Source organism: Peromyscus californicus, unplaced genomic scaffold, assembly GCF_007827085.1.
Source record: "Peromyscus californicus insignis strain IS unplaced genomic scaffold, ASM782708v3 Scaffold_14__1_contigs__length_90479793_seg_2, whole genome shotgun sequence".
Classification (NCBI taxonomy): Eukaryota; Metazoa; Chordata; class Mammalia; order Rodentia; family Cricetidae; genus Peromyscus; species Peromyscus californicus.
In genome coordinates this window covers 48120493-48142705 of record NW_026294436.1, presented here as the reverse complement: position 1 = coordinate 48142705, position 22213 = coordinate 48120493, and the positions used below count along the sequence as shown (strand labels likewise).

Sequence of the window (22213 nt, the reverse complement as noted above, 5' to 3'; positions counted from 1 at the left end):
ATCTTTGATATCTTGCCCTTTCAGCATCCCCCACCTCCAGATCGACAAGTACCTGGAAGACAAGGCCCTTTTCCTTCAAAGCCTCCAGTACCTGATAATGATGAAATCTGGAAGCAAAGACGAAAACAACAGTCTGAAGTCTCTGCAGCAGTGGAGCGTGCTCGCAAACGGCGCGAGGAGGAAGAGCGAAGAATGGAGGAACAGCGGAAGGCAGCGTGTGCAGAGAAATTGAAACAGCTGGACGAGAAGCTGGGTATCATAGAAAAGCAACCATCTCCAGAGGAACTCCGAGAAAGGGAGAGGGAGAAGGAGAGGGAGAGGGAGCGGGAGAGAGAACTTGAAAAAGAGAAGGAACAGGAACGAGAGAGGGAGCGGGAGCTTGAGAAAGAGCAGGAAAGACAGAAAGAAATGGAGAAGGAAAGACAGCAAGAGAAAGAGCTAGAACAACAGAGGGAAAAGGAGCAGGAACTGCAAAGGATGAAAGAAGAGGAGAAAGAGGGTGAGTTGAAGGAAAAGGAGAAAGAAGAGAAAGTCGAACCCCAAGAGCCCATTTTAGAGCCTGTGACAGAAAAACAAGAAAGTGAAACCAACTGTAATAAAGGTATGATGCTCGGCCTACATGTTATATTTAATTCACTGATTCTACTTTATTGGGGAGTGGTGGAGATTGGAAGCAGGTCTTTGCATGTATGTGTGACATAGCATTCTCTAGAATATATGGAACTGGTTTTCCTTGGGATAAAAAAAAAATTATGTCTGAGGTTTAGTGTGAATACTAGTCACCCCCTTGTGAATAAATTTGTTTCAGCATAGCTAGTGATCCACTCTGAGGTCTTCGTGTTTGTTCAGTTGCACTAGTTTTTGTGATACACTATCCATTAGTCCAGTATTTGGGACAGGGTACATTGGTTTTTGATGTGACAGGGTCTCACCATGTGGCTTTAGTTGGCCTGAAAATTCCTATGTAGACCCGGCTGACCTCAAACTCAGAAATCCATGGGCCTATATGTCCTGAGTGCTAGGATTAAAGGTGTGCACTACCACACTTGACTCTGCTCTTTTTTAATATATATAGGTCACTTGGTGTTCATGTAGCTCTTAACATGTAAATATTGAGTATCACATTAATATTTATTGAAATAAATGGGAAACATTAGGACCTGAGTGTTTACTGTGAAGTAAATATATTTTTGTGTAGTGAAGGATTTGGATCTGTGATCTCTTTAGAGTCTAGCTTTCTGAGAATCTGTTTTGATAATCTAATAGTGGATACAAAATGAAGGTTTAGGGGAGAAATGCTTTTTCCTCTTTAAAGTATATTATGCTTCATTTTCTCACAACAGCATGTATTTGATAGGATATCTCTGACTATTTCTTTGAGCAGAAGAGGAAGCAGTTTTCACTAGACAGGACAGCAATCGCAGTGAGAAGGAGACCCCGCAAGTGGTGCAGGAAGCAGAACCTGAGTCTGGCTCTCAGCCCCGACCTGCTGGATTATCGGGCTATTTCAAACAGTTTCAGAAATCATTGCCACCACGATTTCAGCGGCAGCAGGTAATAGGAAAACCAGAATGCTTCACCACTTTTGTGTGATTGAAAAGATTTATTGTTCAGTTTTCTGATAATTTAACATAAAACCTAAACCATATAAAGCATAGAAACTTGCCTTAATTTTTTTTCTTTTCAATACACTTGTGGGAATTGGTTTTACTTTGACTTTCTCTGTAATGCCTTTTTTATTCATGTATACCTCCTCTTCTAGGACATGATGAGTTGCTTATGTCCATTATAAGAAAGTACTGTAACTTATTTAATCTATTGCCAACTCTGTGCTAATTGTCTTTGTCTTTAAATATTACAAAACACCATTGTTTTCAAATATAATTTATTTGATCACAACTAGAAATTTAAACGTGTGATTTTTGCTTTTCCAGGAACAGATGAAACAGCAGCAGTGGCAGCAGCAACAGCAGCAGCAGCAGCAGCAGCAGCAAGGTGTACTTCCACAGACTGTTCCTTCACAGCCATCTAATGGTTCGGTCCCTCCTCCACCACACAGACCTCTTTATCAGCCAATGCAACCCCACCCTCAGCATTTGGCTTCTATGGGTTTTGATCCAAGGTGGCTCATGATGCAGTCCTATATGGATCCTCGAATAATGTCGGGGAGGCCTACTATGGATATTCCACCCATTCATCCTGGTATGTTATAGTGACAGTGTGACATGGCTTCCTTGCAGTATTTAAGGGGTTTTTGTCTGTCACCCCTTTTTGTCACAATTCCCTCTGTTAGGAATTTGTTAGGACCAAGGACCTCTAGGTCTTTATCCGAAAGTTAGAGCTTTTAGTTCAGGCAGTGGTGCCAGCTCTCTTAACAAGAACAAACTGCTAGTTCTGTCCCTTTTATAGACGTATTGTAAATTTTGGAGATGAAAATTATTCTTGCGGAAAACTGTTATTAGTATTCTCACTCTGCCAAATATTTCAGCATTTGAGTTTTATCTACATATGTATCCCTTCCTTTTGAGTTCCTCCATCATTTATCATCAACTCTTGAATTTCTTTATAAGTTATCCAAAAGTTAAGTTAGCTCTTTTGAGATCTACTTAAAATAAAGCGAGCTAATCTATCATCAAAATGATACTATGGACCTTTTAGGAGTGATTAAAAAGCTGATCACAAATTGTATCTGATTCAAAACATGGTGGCAGATACCTTTAATCTCAGGACCCAAAAGGCTTGTGCCTCAAAATAGTAGAGTCAGGGCTATCTTAAAGGGTTTATGTATGTATGTTTGTTTGTTTTTAAATCTCACCTTGATACTAAATCTACAGTATTTGAATGTTTGAGTTACATATTTTAATTAATAGGATATTGAACAACTGGGATGAATGAAGTTGCTGTAGGAAGTAATTTTCTCCCAAAACTTGCCTTGTTGGTATAATTCTGATCTCTGTTTTTCTGTTAATTGTTTTTAACATACATAGTTTTTTCTTTTAAAGTAGAGTAGACTCCTATTGTGTTTTTCCCCCTTGGTTTTGTTCTTACTAAATTTTAAACAGCAATCGGTCTGTATGTTTTTATCATGGTTTTGTTTCTCTCTCACTTTATATAATTCTCTTTTATGTGTATGAACTTTTCTTACAGGAATGATTCCTCCTAAGCCATTAATCAGAAGAGACCAGATGGAAGGGTCACCAAATAGTTCTGAGTCATTTGAGCATATAGCTCGGTCTGCAAGAGATCACGGAATTTCCCTTTCTGAACCTCGAGTGATGTGGGGGTCAGATCCCTATCATGCTGAGCCTCAGCAGGCAGCTACTCCCAAGTCAACTGAAGAACCTGGGGATGCAAGGTAATAAATTATTTAACTCATTAAAGGATTATTAGAATATTGTGCTTAAGAAAGCAACTTTATAGTATCTCAGAAGATCCTTTTGGGGGCCAGCAATCTTGTTCAGGGACAAAGGTACTTGCCATTAAGCTTGATGACCAGTGTTTGATGCTTAGAACCCATATAGTGGAAGTAGAGAACCAACTCCTAAAATTTGTCTTCTGATTTCCACAGATGTACCATGATACAAGCTCTTCCCATCTCTGTCACTGTTCGTGTGTGTGTGCTCATACATACACACACATACACACACACATTCATTATATATATTTTTTTAAAGATAATTCTCATTTAGGGCTGCGCATGGATCTAATGACCTATTAATGTGCTTCATTTTGTCTTTGGACAATCAATGAGGCCAAACTAGTTGTAAATTAGTTTTTTGCACTGAATTAGATGCTTAAACTTAGTAGATGTTTTAAAACAACTCTTTATAGTACATCATATATTAAAAAAAAGTTTGCCTTCTTATATAGTCTGGCATGTGGCTGATAAAATTCCTGTATTAGTGAGAAATGATAGACATTTTCAGTCCTTAGAGAAATTAAGACTACAGGTAAAGAGAAATGATAGTTTATAGTGGGGCAGTTGGTGGTGAACTCTAATATTCTACAACCAGAGGGTTGGGGTTTCTTTTATAGGATATAGTTTAATGATTATGTTGTATAATTATTCATAGTTAACTAGAATAGGCTTGCTTTTGTATATTAGTTAGGAAATTATTTGTCTTAGTGCATCAGAAGTTCACATCTACATGGTCTAAACATTTTTTTTGGTTTGTTGAGGTTGTAACACCCATTATATAAGTGTACAAGGCAGTATTACTGTATGCAATTACAGCATTTTATAGCAGAGCTATAGAGCTTCATATTGCATGACTAAAACTTGACCCCATTTTTAGAACAGCATCTCCACATTTCAGACTACCTTGAGCCCTCTACTAAACCTCATTCTATATTCTACTTGAATGAGTTTGATTACTTTACATGTACCCTGTAAGTGGAACAGAGCAGTTGGTGTCTTTGCCACTAGCTCAGACTTTTATCTGTGTTACAGTGTTTACCAGTATTTTTTCTTACTTGTCCCTGAGTAATACTGTGTGTCATATTTGCTTCATTCACTCAATTTTATAGACATGCTGTGTTCTCTTTGCTAAGCTTTTTATTTGAGAATAACAATACTCTTTATAGTTAGAGTTCATTGTTTTGTATTTTATTCTTTATAATTTAAAATTGGAAAATTATGGGAATAATGTTGTGGGGTGGGATATATGTACACATGGGAAAGATTGTTTTGTTGGCTATACCTTTGAATTCTCATCATCACAGGCCTGAAACTGCTTTGGACCATGAGCAAATTCCTGCTGCTTATTCTATAGAACATAGTCATCTGGAGACTCATTCAAAAACAGATGCTGCTAGAGACTCAGCTGAAACAGAAGGACAAAAGTTTTTAAGCAGATCAGTGGAAGATGTAAGACCTCACCATGCTGATACAAATAATCAGTCTGCTTGTTTTGATGTGATTGATCAAAAGAGCTTACCTACTCCTCCAGAAGAGCGAATTTCAGCACTCGAAAGTCAGCCTGCCCGGAAAAGAAGTGTTTCTCATGGATCTAACCATGCTCCAAAAGCAGAGGAGCAAAGAAACGAGCCCTCTGTCAGCCTTCCTAAAGTTAGCAGCAGGTGTATTGATTCTAAAGAAACTGTAGAAAAGCCAGAGGAGAAGCCAAGAAAAGATGGCTTTCTGCGGTCTTCTGAAGGACCTAAACCAGAGAAAATATACAAATCTAAGTCAGAAACTCGTTGGGGTCCAAGACCAAGCTCCAACAGAAGAGAGGATGGTAATGACAGGCCTGTAAGAAGGTCCGGTCCCATTAAAAAACCTGTGCTTAGAGATATGAAAGAGGAGCGGGAGCAGAGGAAGGAGAAAGAAGGTGAGAAGGTTGAAAAGGTCACTGAAAAAGTTGTTAAAACAGAAAAACCAGAAAAGAAAGAGCTTCCTCTTCCTCTACCACCTCCAACACCAGTTCAGGCACCGTCACTGGCTCCACCACCAGTTCAGCCAGAATCAGAGAAACTACCATCAACAGAACCTTCCGCTTTGGCTCAGAAGCCATCTCAAGAGAGTGAGAAGCCTTTGGAACCTGTGGCTAGTGTCCAGGTAGAGCCTCCTGTTAAAACTGGAAACCAACAAAATGTTGTAGCACCAACAGTCAAAGAAGAAAAGCAGCCTGAGAAAGTCATCCACAAAGACGTCGTTGGGGCAGAACGACCTCGGCCGGATTCTAGAGCACCAGTTAAAAAAGACTCCCCTTTACCAACTCCTAGGACCTACTGGAAAGAGGCTAGAGAGAGAGATTGGTTTCCAGACCAAGGCTACAGAGGCAGAGGCAGAGGAGAGTATTACTCCAGAGGTCGAAGCTACAGAGGCTCTTATGGGGGTCGTGGCAGAGGTGGTAGAGGGCACACTCGTGATTATCCTCAGTATAGAGACAGTAAGCCAAGAACAGAGCATGGCCCTTCAGGACCTCTCAGACAACGAGAAGAAAGTGAAACACGAAGTGAGAGTTCCGATTTTGAGGTTGTTCCCAAAAGACGGCGACAGAGGGGTTCCGAGACTGACACAGACAGTGAAGTTCATGAAAGTGCGAGTGACAAGGATAGTTTAAGCAAAGGCAAATTTCCTAAAAGAGAGGAACGGCCTGAAAACAAAAAACCTATCAAGCCCCAGTCTTTTAAGCCTGAAAATCATGTCCGAATAGACAATAGGCCATTAGAAAAACCTTATATAAGAGATGAGGATAAATCTAAACCAGGTTTCCTTCCTAAAGGAGAGCCTACAAGGAGAGGTAGAGGAGGAACATTCAGACGAGGTGGAAGGGACCCCGGAGGCCGACCATCACGCCCTGCCACCTTAAGAAGGCCTGCTTATCGGGACAATCAGTGGAACCCAAGGCAAGCAGAAGCTCCAAAACCTGAAGATGGAGAGCCACCAAGAAGACATGAGCAGTTTATGCCTGTACCCGCAGATAGACGACCTCCAAAATTTGAGCGAAAATTCGACCCAGCTAGAGAGAGGCCACGAAGGCAACGTCCAACTCGACCACCAAGGCAAGATAAGCCTCCTCGATTTAGACGGCTAAGAGAGAGAGAGGCTGCTTCAAAACCAAGTGAGGTGTTGGTACCCACAAATGGCACAGTTAGTAATGTTGTTCAAGAGCCAGTTAATCCCCCTGGGGACATATCTGGAAATAAGACCCCAGATTTGTCTAATCAGAACTCTTCAGATCAGGCAAATGAGGAATGGGAAACTGCTTCTGAAAGTAGTGATTTCAATGAGAGACGTGAGAGGGATGAAAAAAAAAATGCCGATGTGAGTTCACAAGCAGTTGTAAAGGCTGGCGAGAATGTTTTGCCTCCAAAAAGAGAAATAGCAAAGAGAAGTTTTTCTAGTCAGAGACCTGGAGTTGATCGACAGAATCGTCGTGGCAACAATGGCCCACCCAAATCAGGAAGGAATTTCTCAGGTCCTAGGAATGAAAGAAGAAACGGCCCACCATCAAAAAGTGGAAAGAGAGGGTGAGTACTGTGTTTAATAATTAAAACTTGTGCCTTTAAAAAAGGTAAAAGTAGTTGGAAGTTGCACAAGGGGCTAATTAGGTAGAGGAACAAGACATTGTCCTCCCCGAGTGCTGTTTTCTGTTCTTCAGGTGTAGTGGTACTTGAGCGGCAGGACTTATGTGTGCGGATCCTCACGTGCTGAGTCACGTCTTCTAAAACAGTTGTCTTGGGAATGTGTCTGTAGCTTTGGAAGTACTGGTACAGCGAGAAAGAAACATGCAGTTTCTTCATTTGTTAATTGCTCCTGACACTAATGAGGAGCTCTCCTCTTCTCATTTCTCAAGGGGTGTTCTAAGACTTGAATATGTTACAGACATGTATCCTGGCACTCTGTGCTGTTTGCTCAAAAGTCCTTATTGAGTTGTCAACATATACTCCCTTCTGGAGTTACAAACTTTATAATAAATAATGCAACTGGAGAGACCCAGAAAGCAAATTCCTGCCTATCCACCCTGGCTTGGGTGGCCAGCATGAGTCCCATGGCATTGGATATTTGTTTATTTTTAGAGTTTTCAGGACTGGGAATATAGTAGCTTAGTTGGTGGAAGTGTTTACCTAGAACTACATAAAACCAGGCGTGATGGTACATACCTGTCATCTCAGCATTTGGAAAGGTAGAGATAGGGAATCACAAGTTCAAGGTCATCCTTGACTAGAAAACCTGGGAGATTAGACTCTGCTTCTTTTAAAAAAAAAGAAAAAAGAAAAAAAGAAAAATTTTTTTAAAACTATGCTAAGGTTGCCCTTTTAAATATGAAAATGTTGGTTAAATGTTAATATTGGTTTCAGTATTAAGGATATGAAGAAAAACCAGAGTATGGGATATTGTAGCATGTACTACACAGTAAGCATTCCTTAGGCAAACTTTCCCAAGTTTGTATGGGGATGGAGATTGCTTAGTGGTTCAGAACTGTGACAGCTCTTCCAGAGGACCTCAGCACCCATGTGGTAGCTAACAACCCCTTTCTGGGGGGTCCTCCAACTCCCTCTTCTGGTCTCCTTGGGCAGTGCACACATGGACAGACATAAATACAGGAAAAACAAACACCTTGGTGGTCGAATTTCACATAATAATACTTAAAATTTTGATCTGACTTTTGAGCTGTGTAGATAGCAACAGCTTTAAACTTACAGAAATACCAGTGGATGGTTGTAGTTGCAACTAGAGTTTTGAAGGGCCCATTTGGAAGAAATAAGTAATTCTTCAAGTGTTGGGAGTCATGTCAGGCATTTAGTAATCCTTTATCTTGAGAAATTGTATGGACTGATAAGAAAATTAATCAGTAAGCCCTTTTTTATATTATGTTTTTATCTTGGAACTTATTAAAATAAACCCGAGAATTGTTACGTTAGGGAACAAAAACTAGGAATGTATTTGGCTTATGAAGTGAATTTTCCTGCTAAAGGTGTTTTTAATATGTTTACATCAGTATCTAAAACTCGGGGGGGGGTGTATGTGTGTGTGTGTATATATATATATACACACATACATATATACATATGCCAAATAGTATAGCATTTAGAGTGCTATTTTAAAATCCTGTTTTCATATAGTGCCCACTTTAGGAGTGGATCTAATCACAGATAGACAGATTTTTTTTCCTATATCCATGTTGTAGCTCATTTATAAAATATTGGGCAAATGGACACAATAACCTCCTGGGGTTTAGAATTCTAGAATTTAATTATTGGGGAGAACTTCAAAGACCTCTACTGTATTGAGATCCTCAGTTTTAGTGAGGTTATGCCTTCAGAGGCTGCTGAGACAGACTGGGCCTTCTTCAGTGCTGGTGTGTCTTAGGTATGACTTTACAAACTGCCAGTGTGGGGCATTTAACCACCAACCCCACAGTTCCCCAGAATTTTCTTGAGTGTGAGCAGCAGGAAATATTAGATAGAAGGATTTATTGTGGAGAATATTGTGGAGATAAACAGATAGAAAATAAAGGATAGCCTCAAGAGGGCCTGGAACCTTTTCCAACGGGCCTTGACTGTCTCTGCCCCAGGGTATTTATAGAGACTCCAAGGGGTGGGACAAATGACCTCCTCCCCTAGCACAGCCAAGTGCAGACCCATCTCAGACAACTGCACTCAGGCCCGTGGTCCTGATCATCCTCTATGCGGACCTGCTGAGTAAAGCCACGAGGAACCCAAAAACGGGCTCCCACATGCCAGGAAGAACATTTTTCTGTTGTTGGAGTATGTGAAAATCATCTCATTATTTTCTATAGGCCATTTGATGACCAGTCCTCAGGCACAGCTGGTGTTGACCCTGTCAATGGTAATGCTGCACACCACCAAGAAGGAGCACCTAATGGTGCTGGACAAAAGAATTCCAAGGATGCTACTGGAAAAAAGAGAGAGGACCCCAAACCAGGTCCTAAAAAGACCAAAGAGAAAGTAGATGCTCTCTCACAGTTTGATCTCAACAATTATGCAAGTATGTTACAGATTCCTTTATTTCTTGGTAAATTTAAGCAGATACTATGAAAACATAAGGAAAAAAAGCATTAGACCTTTATGTTAGACATAGAGCTGACTATGAAATTCTAACTTGGCTTAAACTTTATGAACATTGAGTACAGTTTTTGTTAATGATACTCCAGGAAGGTTTCACTGTTCTTCATGGAATTGGTGTGGGTTAAAATTGATCAAACCAGTAAAATTGCAAAATAGGCATGAGAAAGCACAGGAAAACATTAAGTGAAGATTTTGAATTAGAACTGAAGCAGTTCTGAACCTTTCTTTTTAAAAAGAAAATAAATAAATAAATGGTCAACTGAGTTGTTAGGGTCTAAAAATCCAGGAAGAATCCACCAGGAAGGCTGGGTTCGAGCAAACAAAATTTATTGAAAAAGGCTGATATATCAGGGAAGTGGCTGGTATAGAATCTGAAACATGTCCCCAAGACGGGAGAGCAAGCGTTTTAAAGGGAAAAACCCAAAGAGGGCAATCCTTCAGCTTCAACCAATCATAACAGAACATGGGGGTATGCAATTAGGGACTTTCCATGGTGGCATACCCCCAGCCTATTAGGAGAATGTTGCCTCTCTCCTCTTTCCAAATACCTTGTGCTTTCTTTACCCCTTTTGTGGTGATGTGAGGTGGATGAGTGAATAGCTGAAGTGGATATACTGTTAGTTACAAGAGTTACTTCAGCAGAAGCATTGCAATACCTCTAGTTGGTCTGGCAAGCTTCCAAGTAGCTCATGGACAGGTATTCTCAATAAGCTACTGGAATGCTGCCACACACCTGTAATCTCAGCACTTGACAGGTAGAGGCAGGATGATCTGGAGTTCAAGGCCAGCCTCAGCTGTACACGTTTGAGACTGTTGTGGGCTACATGACACCCTGTTTCAAAAATGGAATTTTAGGACTTTTTTTTTTTTTTAAATCTTGTTTATGAAACTTTTTCATTAAGGTGCAATAGCTTTGAAATTTGCTAATCCATTATGGGCCATCTCACAAGGTAAGAAATAAGTTAAACTCTAAAATTTTTCATGCCTGCAGGTGTTGTTATAATTGATGATCATCCTGAAGTAACTGTAATTGAAGATCCCCAGTCAAATTTGAATGATGATGGCTTTACTGAAGTGGTATCTAAAAAACAGCAAAAGCGGTTACAGGATGAGGAACGCCGAAAGAAGGAAGAACAAGTTGTACAGGTTCAAAGCTCATCATTTTGTTGCCAGTTCATATGTTGTTTTTCAGCGCATGTTAGCAAATGGTCAGGGTTACTCAGAACGGCATTTGTATTTAGCTAAAGAGTTGAGTGATTTTTATCTTCACACCTGGGAACTCTAGTAGGTAATTTTCAAAATTAGGTAATTTTCAAAATGAGATGATGCTGTAGCTTGTCTTTTTCCAACAATAGATCTTATGTGTTACTAATTTGTTCCATGGTAGAATTCAGATTGTTTTAAATTTTCTTGAAAATTGAATGGTCACAGTGCACAGATCCAGAAGTGACTTCTTGTCTTTTTTCGGGAGGGTTCGGGGGAGGTCAAATTCACTTCACACTTCGTTAAATATTTCGGATTGCAGGGGAGGGGTGCTTAAGCCTGTATATAAAAATTTTTTTCTCTTTATTATCTTTTCTTCTTGTAGTTTTAAATCTCATTAGTACCCTGACAGTGTCCAATTTGGAAAACTGAAATAGCCAAGTTAGCACTAGGAAGTTCTAGAAATAGTAAGAAGTAGAAATTATTTGTGTGCATTGTTTCTTTGGGCATATTATTGACAACAGAAATGGTTCTGTCCATTTCTTTAAGGTGTGGAACAAAAAAAATGTAAATGAAAAAGGAAGAGGTCAGACTTCTAAACTCCCTCCAAGGTTTGCCAAAAAACAAGCCACAGGGACTCAGCAAGCTCAAGCTCCAACCTCGGCTGCGGTTTCCGTCTCTTCCTCAGCTGCAGTTTTAACATCCCCAGCAGCTTCAGTTCCAGCCTCCACCCCAGCTCCCGTTCTGGTTCTGGCCTCAGCCACTGCTCTAGCTCCAGCCTCCACCCCAGCTCCAGTTCTCACTTCAAGCCCAGCTCCAGCTCCAGCCTCAGCTCCTGTTCCCGTGTCCACTTCATCCTCAGTCACAGCCTCTTCCTCACCCCAAGTCTCGGTTCCCGCTCCAACTCCTATCCTTGTCTCAGCATCAACTACAGCCTCCGTCCCCATTCTTGCCTCAGCTTCAATTCCTATCCTGGCTTCAGCACTGGCACCAGCTTCAGTTTCTTCCCCAACCCCAGTAGTCTCGGCCCCAGCTGGACCAACTATTTCAACATCAACTGCCCCAGCCTCAGCCCCAGCAGCCTCAGTTCCACTTGCCCCAGCCTCGGCTGCAACCACTGCCCCAGCCCCAGCCCCAGCCCCAGCCCCAGCCCCAGCAGTACAGACTCAGACACAGACCCACAAACCAGTCCAGAGTCCACTTCCACCTCCAACACCATCTTCAAAACAGCCACCACCTTCAATTAGATTACCTTCAGCTCAAACATCTAATGGCACAGATTATGTAGCCACAGGAAAATCCATCCAGACTCCACAATCCCATGGTCCTCTAACAGCTGAATTATGGGATAACAAAGTGGCTGCTCCAGCTGTGCTGAATGACATCTCTAAAAAATGTAAGTATGCAACAGAGAGAAGTATTGGGTAGGAAAATATATAGAAATACATTTGTTTTCTATTTTACTTAAAAATTCAGTTAAGCTTTTTTTTTTTCCCACCTAGCCATCTCGTTTTTTCCTAGTAGGGAGCAGTAGTAGCAATTGTTGTTAGTTTCTTTCTTGAAATGGTTTATTTCTAAAATAAGCATAGTTAACAACAACATACTTTTTTTATATTGAGATTTCATATCACCCTAGTTAGAATGGCTGTTAGAAAAACCAACAAATGCTAGTTGAGAAAAAAGGAAACCCTTATACACAACTAGTAAATTCAATTAGCTCTGCCAATATGAAAATCAGTATGCAGGTTCTTCAAAAAACTAAAAATAGAATTACCGTAGGATCCAGCTCTTCCATTCCTGGGTATATATCTGAAGGGATTTATGTCTCAGTAGAGATGCTCAAGCTTTGGTGTTTATTTAACAGTATTCACAATAGCCAGTATAAGTCATCAGCCCAGACGCCTATTAACAGATAAATTAGTAAAGTTCTAGTATAACACAGTGGAATTTTATTCAGCCATAAAGAAGAATGAATTATGTCATTTGCAGAGAAATGAATGGAAATGGGGATCACCATGTTAAACAAAATAATCCAGATTCACAATAAGTAGTCTGTTTTTCTTTATGTGTGCTTTAGATTGTATGTGAATGGGGGAGGGGAGTGCACACAGGTAAAAGTAAAGAGGAACTACATGGGAGAAAGAAAAGATGTGTTGGCCAACAAGAGAGGTGTTGGAAGGTTAGAAAATAAAGCTACGTGTTTCTCTCATGTGAAATGTAAAGTATGTATAAACTTAAGAAAGAGGACCATTTAAGATGAAATGGAAAGAAGGGCACCATAGCATGAAAGGGTAGAACAGCACATGTTTTATGTAGAGAAAGTGATAATATATGTGTGTAACACACCTTGAATGGGCCTTACTTATTTTGACATGTAAGAATCTGTTAGCTTGATAAGGCACACACCTTAGAAGACAGGCAAGTCTGAATTCAAGGACGGCCAGAACTACAAGGAGAAACCCAGCTGGGGTTGGGTTAGTGGGGGCAGCGTGAAAAAAAATCTGTGATGTAGAGAATTGTTTTATTGTCAGGCTACCATTGCAACTAAGGATTGAATATTAGACTTCAACATCTAAATTTTAATGGTCACATTTTTCTCGATGACTTTTAGTAGGTCCTATTAGTCCACCACAGCCACCTTCAGTCAGTGCGTGGAATAAGCCCTTGACGTCATTTGGATCAGCTACTTCATCGGAGGTAAGACTAGACTTACTGGCATTGATGGAATTAGTGACATAGTTTTTTTACCAAATTCCCCCCAAGTGCCCACCTTGAGGAGATTTCTACCAGGGTCCAGAACAGATGCTACAAGCGGCTAAGGATACTAATCTGAGGGCTATTCAATGAATCTAACACACTGAGTTCTTTAGTCCATTCACTTTATTCCAAGTCAGTTCGATCTACACAGTTTCTTTTCTGTTTTCATGCTTAGCTGCTCTCAGTCTCTTCTGCTGTTCTCTCTGTCTAGTTCTTTCCATCTTCATCCTCATCTTGTTCTTCTCATTCAGTTCCCCTCTCTGCTGTTCTCTCATATCTATCTAGTTATTTCCATCTTTCTTGTTTTCTGTTTCCCCAAGTGTGGAGGGGTGTGTGTGTGTGTGTGTACATGCATACATATCTCCATTCGTTAACAACTTGTTAGTAAAAACTATAAAATAAACTCTCAGGGACAAGTATTCTGATTAGAGTCACACTTGGCAAAAACTTGGTCAGCTTAATTGGTGATTGACAACAGCTGTAGGTTGTAAAAAAAGTTCTGGTTATCTCTTAAAGCGATAGCTACAAGGGTTACAAGGAAAGAAATTAAACAAATGAGAGATTTAAGGAAAAGGCAAAGAATACATGTACTATTATATGTGATTAATAATATCCAGACATGGTTAGTCAGTTAACAGCCTTTTCCTGTTAGTCACTGAATCTCTACTGAGCCTAAAAGTCTTGCACTAAAAACTGTTACAGAAATAAAAACAAAGTGTTAATTGTTATTGGAATCAGAGTGGGGAGGTGCTCGTGGAGGAAGCTTAGGGCAACATCAGTGCTATCGATCTCTAAAAGGACTAAGATATACCAAAGCCAGATACCTGCACTATCATTTCTGGTTCACTCTAATTCTTCTAAAGAGTTTTGATCCAGCAAGGCCAGGCATGTGCAATTCTGCTCTGTGAAAGTTCTATGAGGACATTTTGTCTGGCCAATATTTACCTTGTCAGTGGCTAAGGATAGAGAAGAAGACCTCTAATGGAACAATAAATCTAGTATGAGGCATATTTTAGTATGTTTCTATTCATAAAAATTGTACAGTTAAATAAGAAACCATCTTCTAGACCATCCACAACTAAGTGTGCCCATAAGATTGAGATGCAGTCGTGAGATTACATGTACACATAACATGAGAATGCATGGTAAATGGGGAGAATCATAGATGTTATTGCACAAGATTACAACAAGAAGCAGCCAATTCATTCAAAAGGCAGTAATTCCATAACGCCTTGCGTGATGGTTTCCTCTAACGGAACCCTTAGTTCTGATAGGTTGACCTTCTGAACTCTCGTTGTCACCTGCTGTATACTCCATGGTCTTTGCTACCAGCGGCTCTCAATAGTTTCAAAATAATTTCTCATACTTCATTGTAGCTCATTATTAACCTAGGAGGGCCACTGAAACAAATTAAGCTCATGCCCAGAATTTCTGATCCATTAGGTCTGGGTTGGGTTTTGTACCCAGGTGATATTAATGCTACTGGTCCTCTATATTTACAAGCTGTTTCTGATATCCAGAAAAGACCTTGTGGTACAGACCTTAATACAGTCACTATTTTCCAGGCTCTCCTCGTATTCATATATAATAGGATAATTACAATTTACAGGTTACTGTTCTGTCATTTCTCACTATGTGCAGTATTGGTAAATGATGTTTTTGTCGGTGGCCATTCTCCCTTCTAAGTTTGCAAAACTAGTGCTGAAGATAGAACTAAAAGACACTGTCCTTGTGGGGCTTCCATTATAGTGTACAGAGAAATCGGCAGTAATTCTGTTTAATGAAGAGACTAGGCAAGGATTTTGTCAAAGTAGATGGAAGTAATTTAAAGTGGCCAAGAGATTCTACTTGTGTGCTATTTGAATAAAGATTTGGAGGAGATACAGAGAGTAGGCTAGTCAAATATCTGAGGGAAAAAAGGTCAGTTCTCAGTTCGGGGAATAGCAGTTATGAAAGTCATGAGGCAAGAACAAATCTGGTGTATTCAGAGTAGTCAGAGAAGTCCATTGGCTGGAGTGAACAAAGAACAGAGTTGAGAGGTTATAGGGGCTTTGGAAGACCGTTGGAGGGTGTCATGGATGCAGAGGAGTGACAGGGCATGACTATAGATTGTTCTGTTAGGAATTGTGTGGATGAGGGGGCAAGGGAGTTAAAATGACAGTAGTCAAATGATAAACCAAAGAAATGTCATTAAAGGTCATTGAGCTTATGTGATAAATGTAGAATGTCAGGAAAAGGAGAGCTATTGGTGTGAACAGGAAAAAAGAAAAAAATTCCCATCAGTTTCAAATGAGCAGCTACACAAGAATCAGAATTAGTGATGAGAATAAGTTCATATAGCTACATCTAAGATGTTATTGCCTGGGCACAAGTGTTAAGAGTTCTTACTGCTCTTGCAGAGGGCTCAAGTTTGGCTCCCAGCACCCACATCAGGTGGATCAGAGTTACTTGGAATTCCAGTTCTAGGGAGATCTGATTGATGTCTCTGGCATCCATGGACACTGGTATTCAGGTGTACTTACCTACCCACACACGCATAAACATATGATTTAAGTGAAAATGTCAATTTAGCTGGCTCTTAAGAGTCTGTAGGTTAGAAGAGAGTCTGATTTGAAGATTTATTTGGGAAGTCATTAACATATCAGCATGCAAAGCAGTGAGGTTGGATGAAAGGTAAAAATGAATTACGAAGATAGAAAATGGGAAAAAATGAAAAATAAGTGAGGCTTTCCAGCTCAGAAATGTGGGAGGTGTAGCTGTCAACTGATTGGAGAGGCATCTGAAAAGAGGGGGTGGATCAAATGTGTCAAATGCTGCTGATAGAAGAAGTAGTACCTGTGCTGAATTGACAGTTGAAATTAATGCTATAGGGCCACTGGTGACATTGACGTGAATACCTGTTAGAATGAAATTAAGAGAAAATGAGGTGACTAGAGAGAGCTTCAGGGTACAGCCATGTGCTACATAAGAATTTTATAATCAGAATGTCTTTTTTGGACCACCGATGACATGTTGTGCACATAAGGCATTATCTGGTGGCTAGTCTTAGTTTTAGTATACCTTGATACTTGCAGAACAAAACAACTGTCTTGTGATGTATTCCTCCTAATGTGCCCTGTATGTAATGTACAATAACACAGTGGGGATAAGACGTGCAGAGAAATGGGGAAGTAAATAGGATGTAATGGTTTCGGTTTGTTTTCTCTTTACGGAGGTCTTTCTGTTACCCTATCTGCCTTTCCGTTTTTCTAACATGACAGGTCTGGAGTAGGCTTCATCATCTATTTTGGTATTAAAGTTCTTTGGAGACCTCTTTAATAACTCAAGTCACTGTATTTCCATATAAGAGCCTCCATTTAATATCTGTTGTTGGAATTAGCATTATTATGATTCATCATAGAGTGCATTTCTTACAGTAAGTTTATTCATACTGATACGAAAAGGTTCAGTGTGGAAAAATTTGTTTGGTTGATTGGCTGCAGAAATTGTCTTGCAGTATCTTGTTTATCTCCCACACTTTGCTTCTCACCATCTTCACATTTGCAATTTCCAGCTGGATACTGCTGGATACTGCTTTCTGAGAGAAAGCTGTGCCTTTACCTTGAAATTTTTATGTTAGCAAAATTGGCATTTCAGACATTGGAGAGAATTCCCTGATGTCTTTCCATTATGTTTTGTTTGAGTATATATGTGTGTGTATGTGCATGTGGAGATCAGTGGTCATCCTGAAGTATCATTCCTCAGGAGTCATCAGCATTGCATTTTGAGCCACTATCTCTGACCAGAATGTGAGGCTGATTAGACTAAGCTGGCTGGCCCTTGAAGCCCGGGGATCTACCTTTCCACCTCTCTATTGCTGGGATTTCAAGTACATCCCAGTCCAAGCCCACTTGGCTTTCTACATGGGTGCTGTGATCAAGATCAGATACTGATGATTATATAACAAGTACTTCAATAACTGAGCTATTTCTTCAGCCCCATAGGTTTTTTTGTTTTGTTCTGTTTTTTTTTTGTTGTTGTTGTTGTTGTTGTTTTAAGATGTATGTGTGGGTATGTGCGCGGTTGTGGGTACCCAAAAGAGGCCAGAAGCATCCACTACCATGGAGCTGTAGTGTCTGGCAGCTTTGAGCCGACTGACCTGGGTACTGGGAACCAAACATGGATCAGTCTGTACAAGGAGCCCTCTATCAGGCCCTGCTAATAGTCCTTGCTTATTCCTTTGGTTAGGTTAGAGAACTCAAAACAGGTATTCTCTTATAGTTACTGTTGGTCATTTTCTATTCATTCAGCTACATATGAGGTTGTAATTTCTACATCATTAGTCATTTTCATTTGTAAATTACTGTATCATTCTCCCTTAATGACTGAAGAACACTCTAACTTCCTATAGAAATTTCAACATTGACTAAAATAAAATTTTATTCTAACTTACAACAGTTTTGTCTAGACTTAAGTGACAAGTCATTTGGCCCCCATAGTATAATTAGCCACACTAAGTTCAGTAAGGTTAGAAATAATGTGGAAGTAGCAATTTATAAGTTACTGTAATTGCTTCATGAGTCTAGCCTCCTGCATGCCGTCTTCCACCACTGTCACCTGTTGTGCTCTGGCCTCACTCACCTTTTGTGCTGTTAACTTCTACATCAGCTGTTCCAATTTTTCTGAGACACTTTCTATTGGTAGTTATTCCTTTCCAGTATGTTTTGCTCAGGAATTTCCTCTATTCTAAAGGGCCATTTGCTTATTTCTGTCTTAGCTTTTCGTAATATCCCCTATCCAACTTTTTGGTCCTTCATTTTATCCAAGAAAATCCAAATGATATTGCCTAGCACAAAGAATATGTTCAGAAAATTAGTGTTTTAATTAGTGGCTTGATTCCATGGGTGTACATATCACCTCACCATTCACATAGTACTTTATTGGATTTTTTATTTAGGTTACTCTCAAAGCAGACTTCCAAGAAATTGTTGATACTGATAGTTACTATCTTTCTTTTCCATTTATAATAGTTACTATCTTTCTTTTCCATTTATACCTCTGGCATTTATTGATTTTACATTTGTTTTAATGATGGCATAACTTGAAGCTTTTTCTTGATTTTTCTCATCATAGAGCTAGCTAGGACTTTGAACATTTAAACTATATACATATTTCAGTGAAGTCTGAACTTTGTTTACTGTGATATACTAAATGTTAAACATTATTTTATTAGGGAACAAGAAATGGTCAAGAGAATGGTGTGGAAATTGGAATTGACACAATTCAGTTTGGTGCTCCAGCTTCAAATGGGAATGAAAATGAGGTGGTTCCTGTGCTTTCAGAAAAACCAACCGACAAAGTTCCTGAACCTAAAGAGCAGCGTCAGAAACAGCCACGGGCAGGGCCTATTAAAGCTCAGAAGGTGAGTACTGTTCATAAGGGAGATGTGATTCTGAAATGGACAAAGAAAATGATTTTTAAATTGGATTTAATGTTTCATAAATCTTTCGCTATAATGAAGTTTGTCATAAACATTGACTTTAGCTTCCAGATTTGAGTCTGGTAGAAAACAAAGAACATAAACCTGGTCCCATTGGAAAGGAGCGATCATTAAAAAATAGAAAAGTGAAAGATGCCCAACAGGCAGAGCCAGAAGGACAGGAGAAACCCAGCCCAGCTGTGGTCAGAAGCTCAGACCCTGGAGCAGCAAAAGAAACCAAAGCCGTCTCAGAGATGTCTGCTGACATAGGAGCAATGATCTCGGTGTCATCTGCAGAATACGGCACTGATGCAAAGGTAGGCAGCATGCCCTGGTGTAGAATGAGTGGCAGGAACATCAGTAATGGACTTTTTATGCTGAGCATTGTATTATGCTGGTTGTTCTTTAGCAAGCTTTCGTTTTGTGAGATACTCATATAAATGTCTCTGCAAAAAAGTTACATTTTTGTAGAAGTTTGTCTGTATTTTGTTGAATGGACTTAAATAGAAAACTATAAGATCAGAATTATTTCCCTTGAGTTTGTAAGCATTTCAAAGATGTCTCTGTCTAGTATAGCTTTATCTGGCCTTCTATTATAATTCTAAATTTAAAAAAGGGACATGCTTGCAACAAATCACTGTTTCTGTGGTTGAACACTAAAAATATTGACTTGCTTTTGGTTTCCACATTGAATGAAAGATGTGTATCTTTTAAAATACAATCGGCTCCCTGATGTCTCTGAGTTCAGGATTCCCGAACTCAAATCTAGATCAAAAATACTCTCCCTGAAAAATAGGGGGTGGTTGTTGTTGTTATTGTTAGGAAGTTTTGCTTGCTTGTTTTTTGTTGTCTTTAAACTATTATATCCAGTAATAGAACATTTTGTTGTATTACATGTTGTTAGTAATGTAGAGAAGATGGTAGTTTGTGTAGAGATACTGTAACATTTTATGTAAAAGACTCCAACATCCACATGTCTGCAGGCCCAGTATGTGACTAGATGTGCCTGTAAAGGCAAGTTATGGAAAGTGACTGGGAACACATACTTGTTTTCATCTGGAGACATATATTGCTTGAAAATGAAGGAAGAAATGATATTTTATGTTCATTTTTTGATAGTTTTCTCTTTTTTAATTGTCATACACCTTTAATTCTTCATGTAAGTAGGAACTAAAACAGTCCTACTTTACCATATCCAAAGAAGAGATTCTCAATAATAAATAAGATAACTCACAAATATTTAATCTTGTTGATAGCCTCCTACCTAGTGCTGTGAAATACATTTTAAATATGTGCAAAAGTCTAGCAGCAGTTGAGATATTGTTCCTTGAAGGTACCATGCTTTATTGGCCTTCTATTAGTAGGTGGATTGAAATTTAGGGCATAACGTTTTATGATCTCTTTCATTCCAAAACAGCTTTACCTCTATTCTATTAAACTGTCAAAAGGTGACCTATAAGTTCGGCTTTAAAAGGACTTTTTCTGTTACTCCTCCACAGGAGTCTGTAACAGACTATACTACACCTTCTTCTTCTCTGCCTAACACTGTGTCTACTAATAATGCAAAGATGGAGGATACTTTGGTTAATAATGTAAGTAATCAGAGATTTGACGGGTTTGGATAGAAACCTGGCTGTCATCTAATACATTGTCTTGTCTTATATACACTGTCATGACCAATATTGGACTCTTAACAGGGAATGAGTTGATAGTAAGTTTGTGTTTATGAGCACTGTAGTAAATATGCCTACTAAAATCAAAGTTGTTGTTGTCGTCGTCGTCACCCCCAAAAAGAAAAGTTAACAGCTTTCTAAGACCAAGACTTGTGTTAAGGCTTGTTGTTTTTTGTTTTGTTTTGTTTTGTTTTTTAATGGGCATTCATCCTATTAACCTAGTTTGGTAAAAAGTGTTGGGTTTTCCCTTATATACTACAGTTAATTTTATTTGGTAAGTAATTTGGTTCACAAATGAGACTTTTTTTAATGGTGCAGTGAAGCTGTACTCATTTACGGTCATTAGAATAAAAGAAACTGTTTCCAAAGAATCAAGCATTTCTTTTGAAATTTAAATACATAGACCAGACTTTGCCAGCATTCCTTTTATGAAAATTGAGCTATAATATGTACATAAATGTTCCAAATTTTCTTAAATTCTCTAGTATTAGGTGATGTTATGTGGCAAATTAAGCCTTAGTTTACCAGGGACGAGATTAAATTGGATGTTTTAAGTCAGTACAATATATCGTTTTGCCTAGTTCACTATAGATGAGAAAATACTCTAAATACGCTAACGTGCTGTGGTCACATGCACAGTATGATTTTGGACATCTGAAAGTTTCTTGTATGTTCCTCACTTTATAAGGGAGAAATCTGGTCATCTGATCTCCCTTTTAAATATAAATTTCTACAATAATCAAAAGCTACCATATTTAAATGTTGATTTTCTTTCCAAAAATACTTTTATAGCTACAATTAAAATTTTCTTCAAAAGGACTTAATCGTTTTCAGTATAAAAATCTTGATTTTTGTCTTATATTTTTCCCTCATGCTGTCTATTCGTCCCTCTAGCATCAAGTATGTGGAATTTTAGAAAGGTGAGCTACATTAGGGGTCAGTTCATTAAAATGATAGTCAAATCAAAGCATTGCACTACAAAGCTGAGGAAAAGGAATAGAGAGGATTGAGTTGTACTTGATATTGAGAACTTGATTAACTTGTCCAGTTTGTAGAAGCTGTAAGGTTGCTTCATGCACCAGACCCTGGAACCTACCACTCCCCTCTCCACCTTTATGAGAGAATTTCCTATTTAATAGGAAACTTAGAAAAAAGAGCTGTTTGTTGAGTTTCCACTGCTAGATGATCAGCCAGTAACGTTACAGTAAAGTTCATGAGTTTATGCTTTAATTGTGCCATCTTTTCTTATTAAAACAAGAAAAAAAATATTTGTGAGATGTCACTTTTTCAGCTGAGCTGTGGTGATGCGCACCTTTAACCCCATCACTCAGGAGGCAGAGGTAGGCAGATACTCGAAGTTTGAGGCCAGACTGATCTACAGAGTGAATTTCAAGGTAGCCAGGACTACATAGAGAAACCCTGTCTTGGGGCGGGGGGGAATCACTTTTTTTTTAGAAAGTGTATGATGCTCTCTACTGATCTATGATCTGAAATATAATTGGATAAATGTAAATTTTATAATTCTCTAAACCTATAACATTTTGTCACTTGAAAATATATACAGAGATGAGCACTTCATTAGTCT

General features: G+C 39.1%; 1 protein-coding gene across 11 annotated transcripts in view; it reads left to right on the top strand.

Annotated features, from left to right (window-relative positions):
• Prrc2c (proline rich coiled-coil 2C) overlaps positions 1-22213 on the top strand; it is a 78513-nt gene that overhangs the window by 38531 nt on the left and 17769 nt on the right. For 10 of the 11 annotated variants that reach the window (XM_052737406.1, XM_052737401.1, XM_052737398.1 and 7 more), the window contains exons 12-23: positions 25-601; positions 1385-1554; positions 1935-2202; positions 3148-3355; positions 4723-6975; positions 9249-9457; positions 10529-10683; positions 11290-12136; positions 13352-13437; positions 18710-18898; positions 19021-19272; positions 20455-20547. In XM_052737406.1, the coding sequence (XP_052593366.1) occupies positions 25-601; positions 1385-1554; positions 1935-2202; positions 3148-3355; positions 4723-6975; positions 9249-9457; positions 10529-10683; positions 11290-12136; positions 13352-13437; positions 18710-18898; positions 19021-19272; positions 20455-20547 (5307 nt within the window). The remainder of the gene's footprint in view (positions 1-24; positions 602-1384; positions 1555-1934; positions 2203-3147; positions 3356-4722; positions 6976-9248; positions 9458-10528; positions 10684-11289; positions 12137-13351; positions 13438-18709; positions 18899-19020; positions 19273-20454; positions 20548-22213) is intronic. The other variant, XM_052737397.1, reaches the window with a different exon arrangement.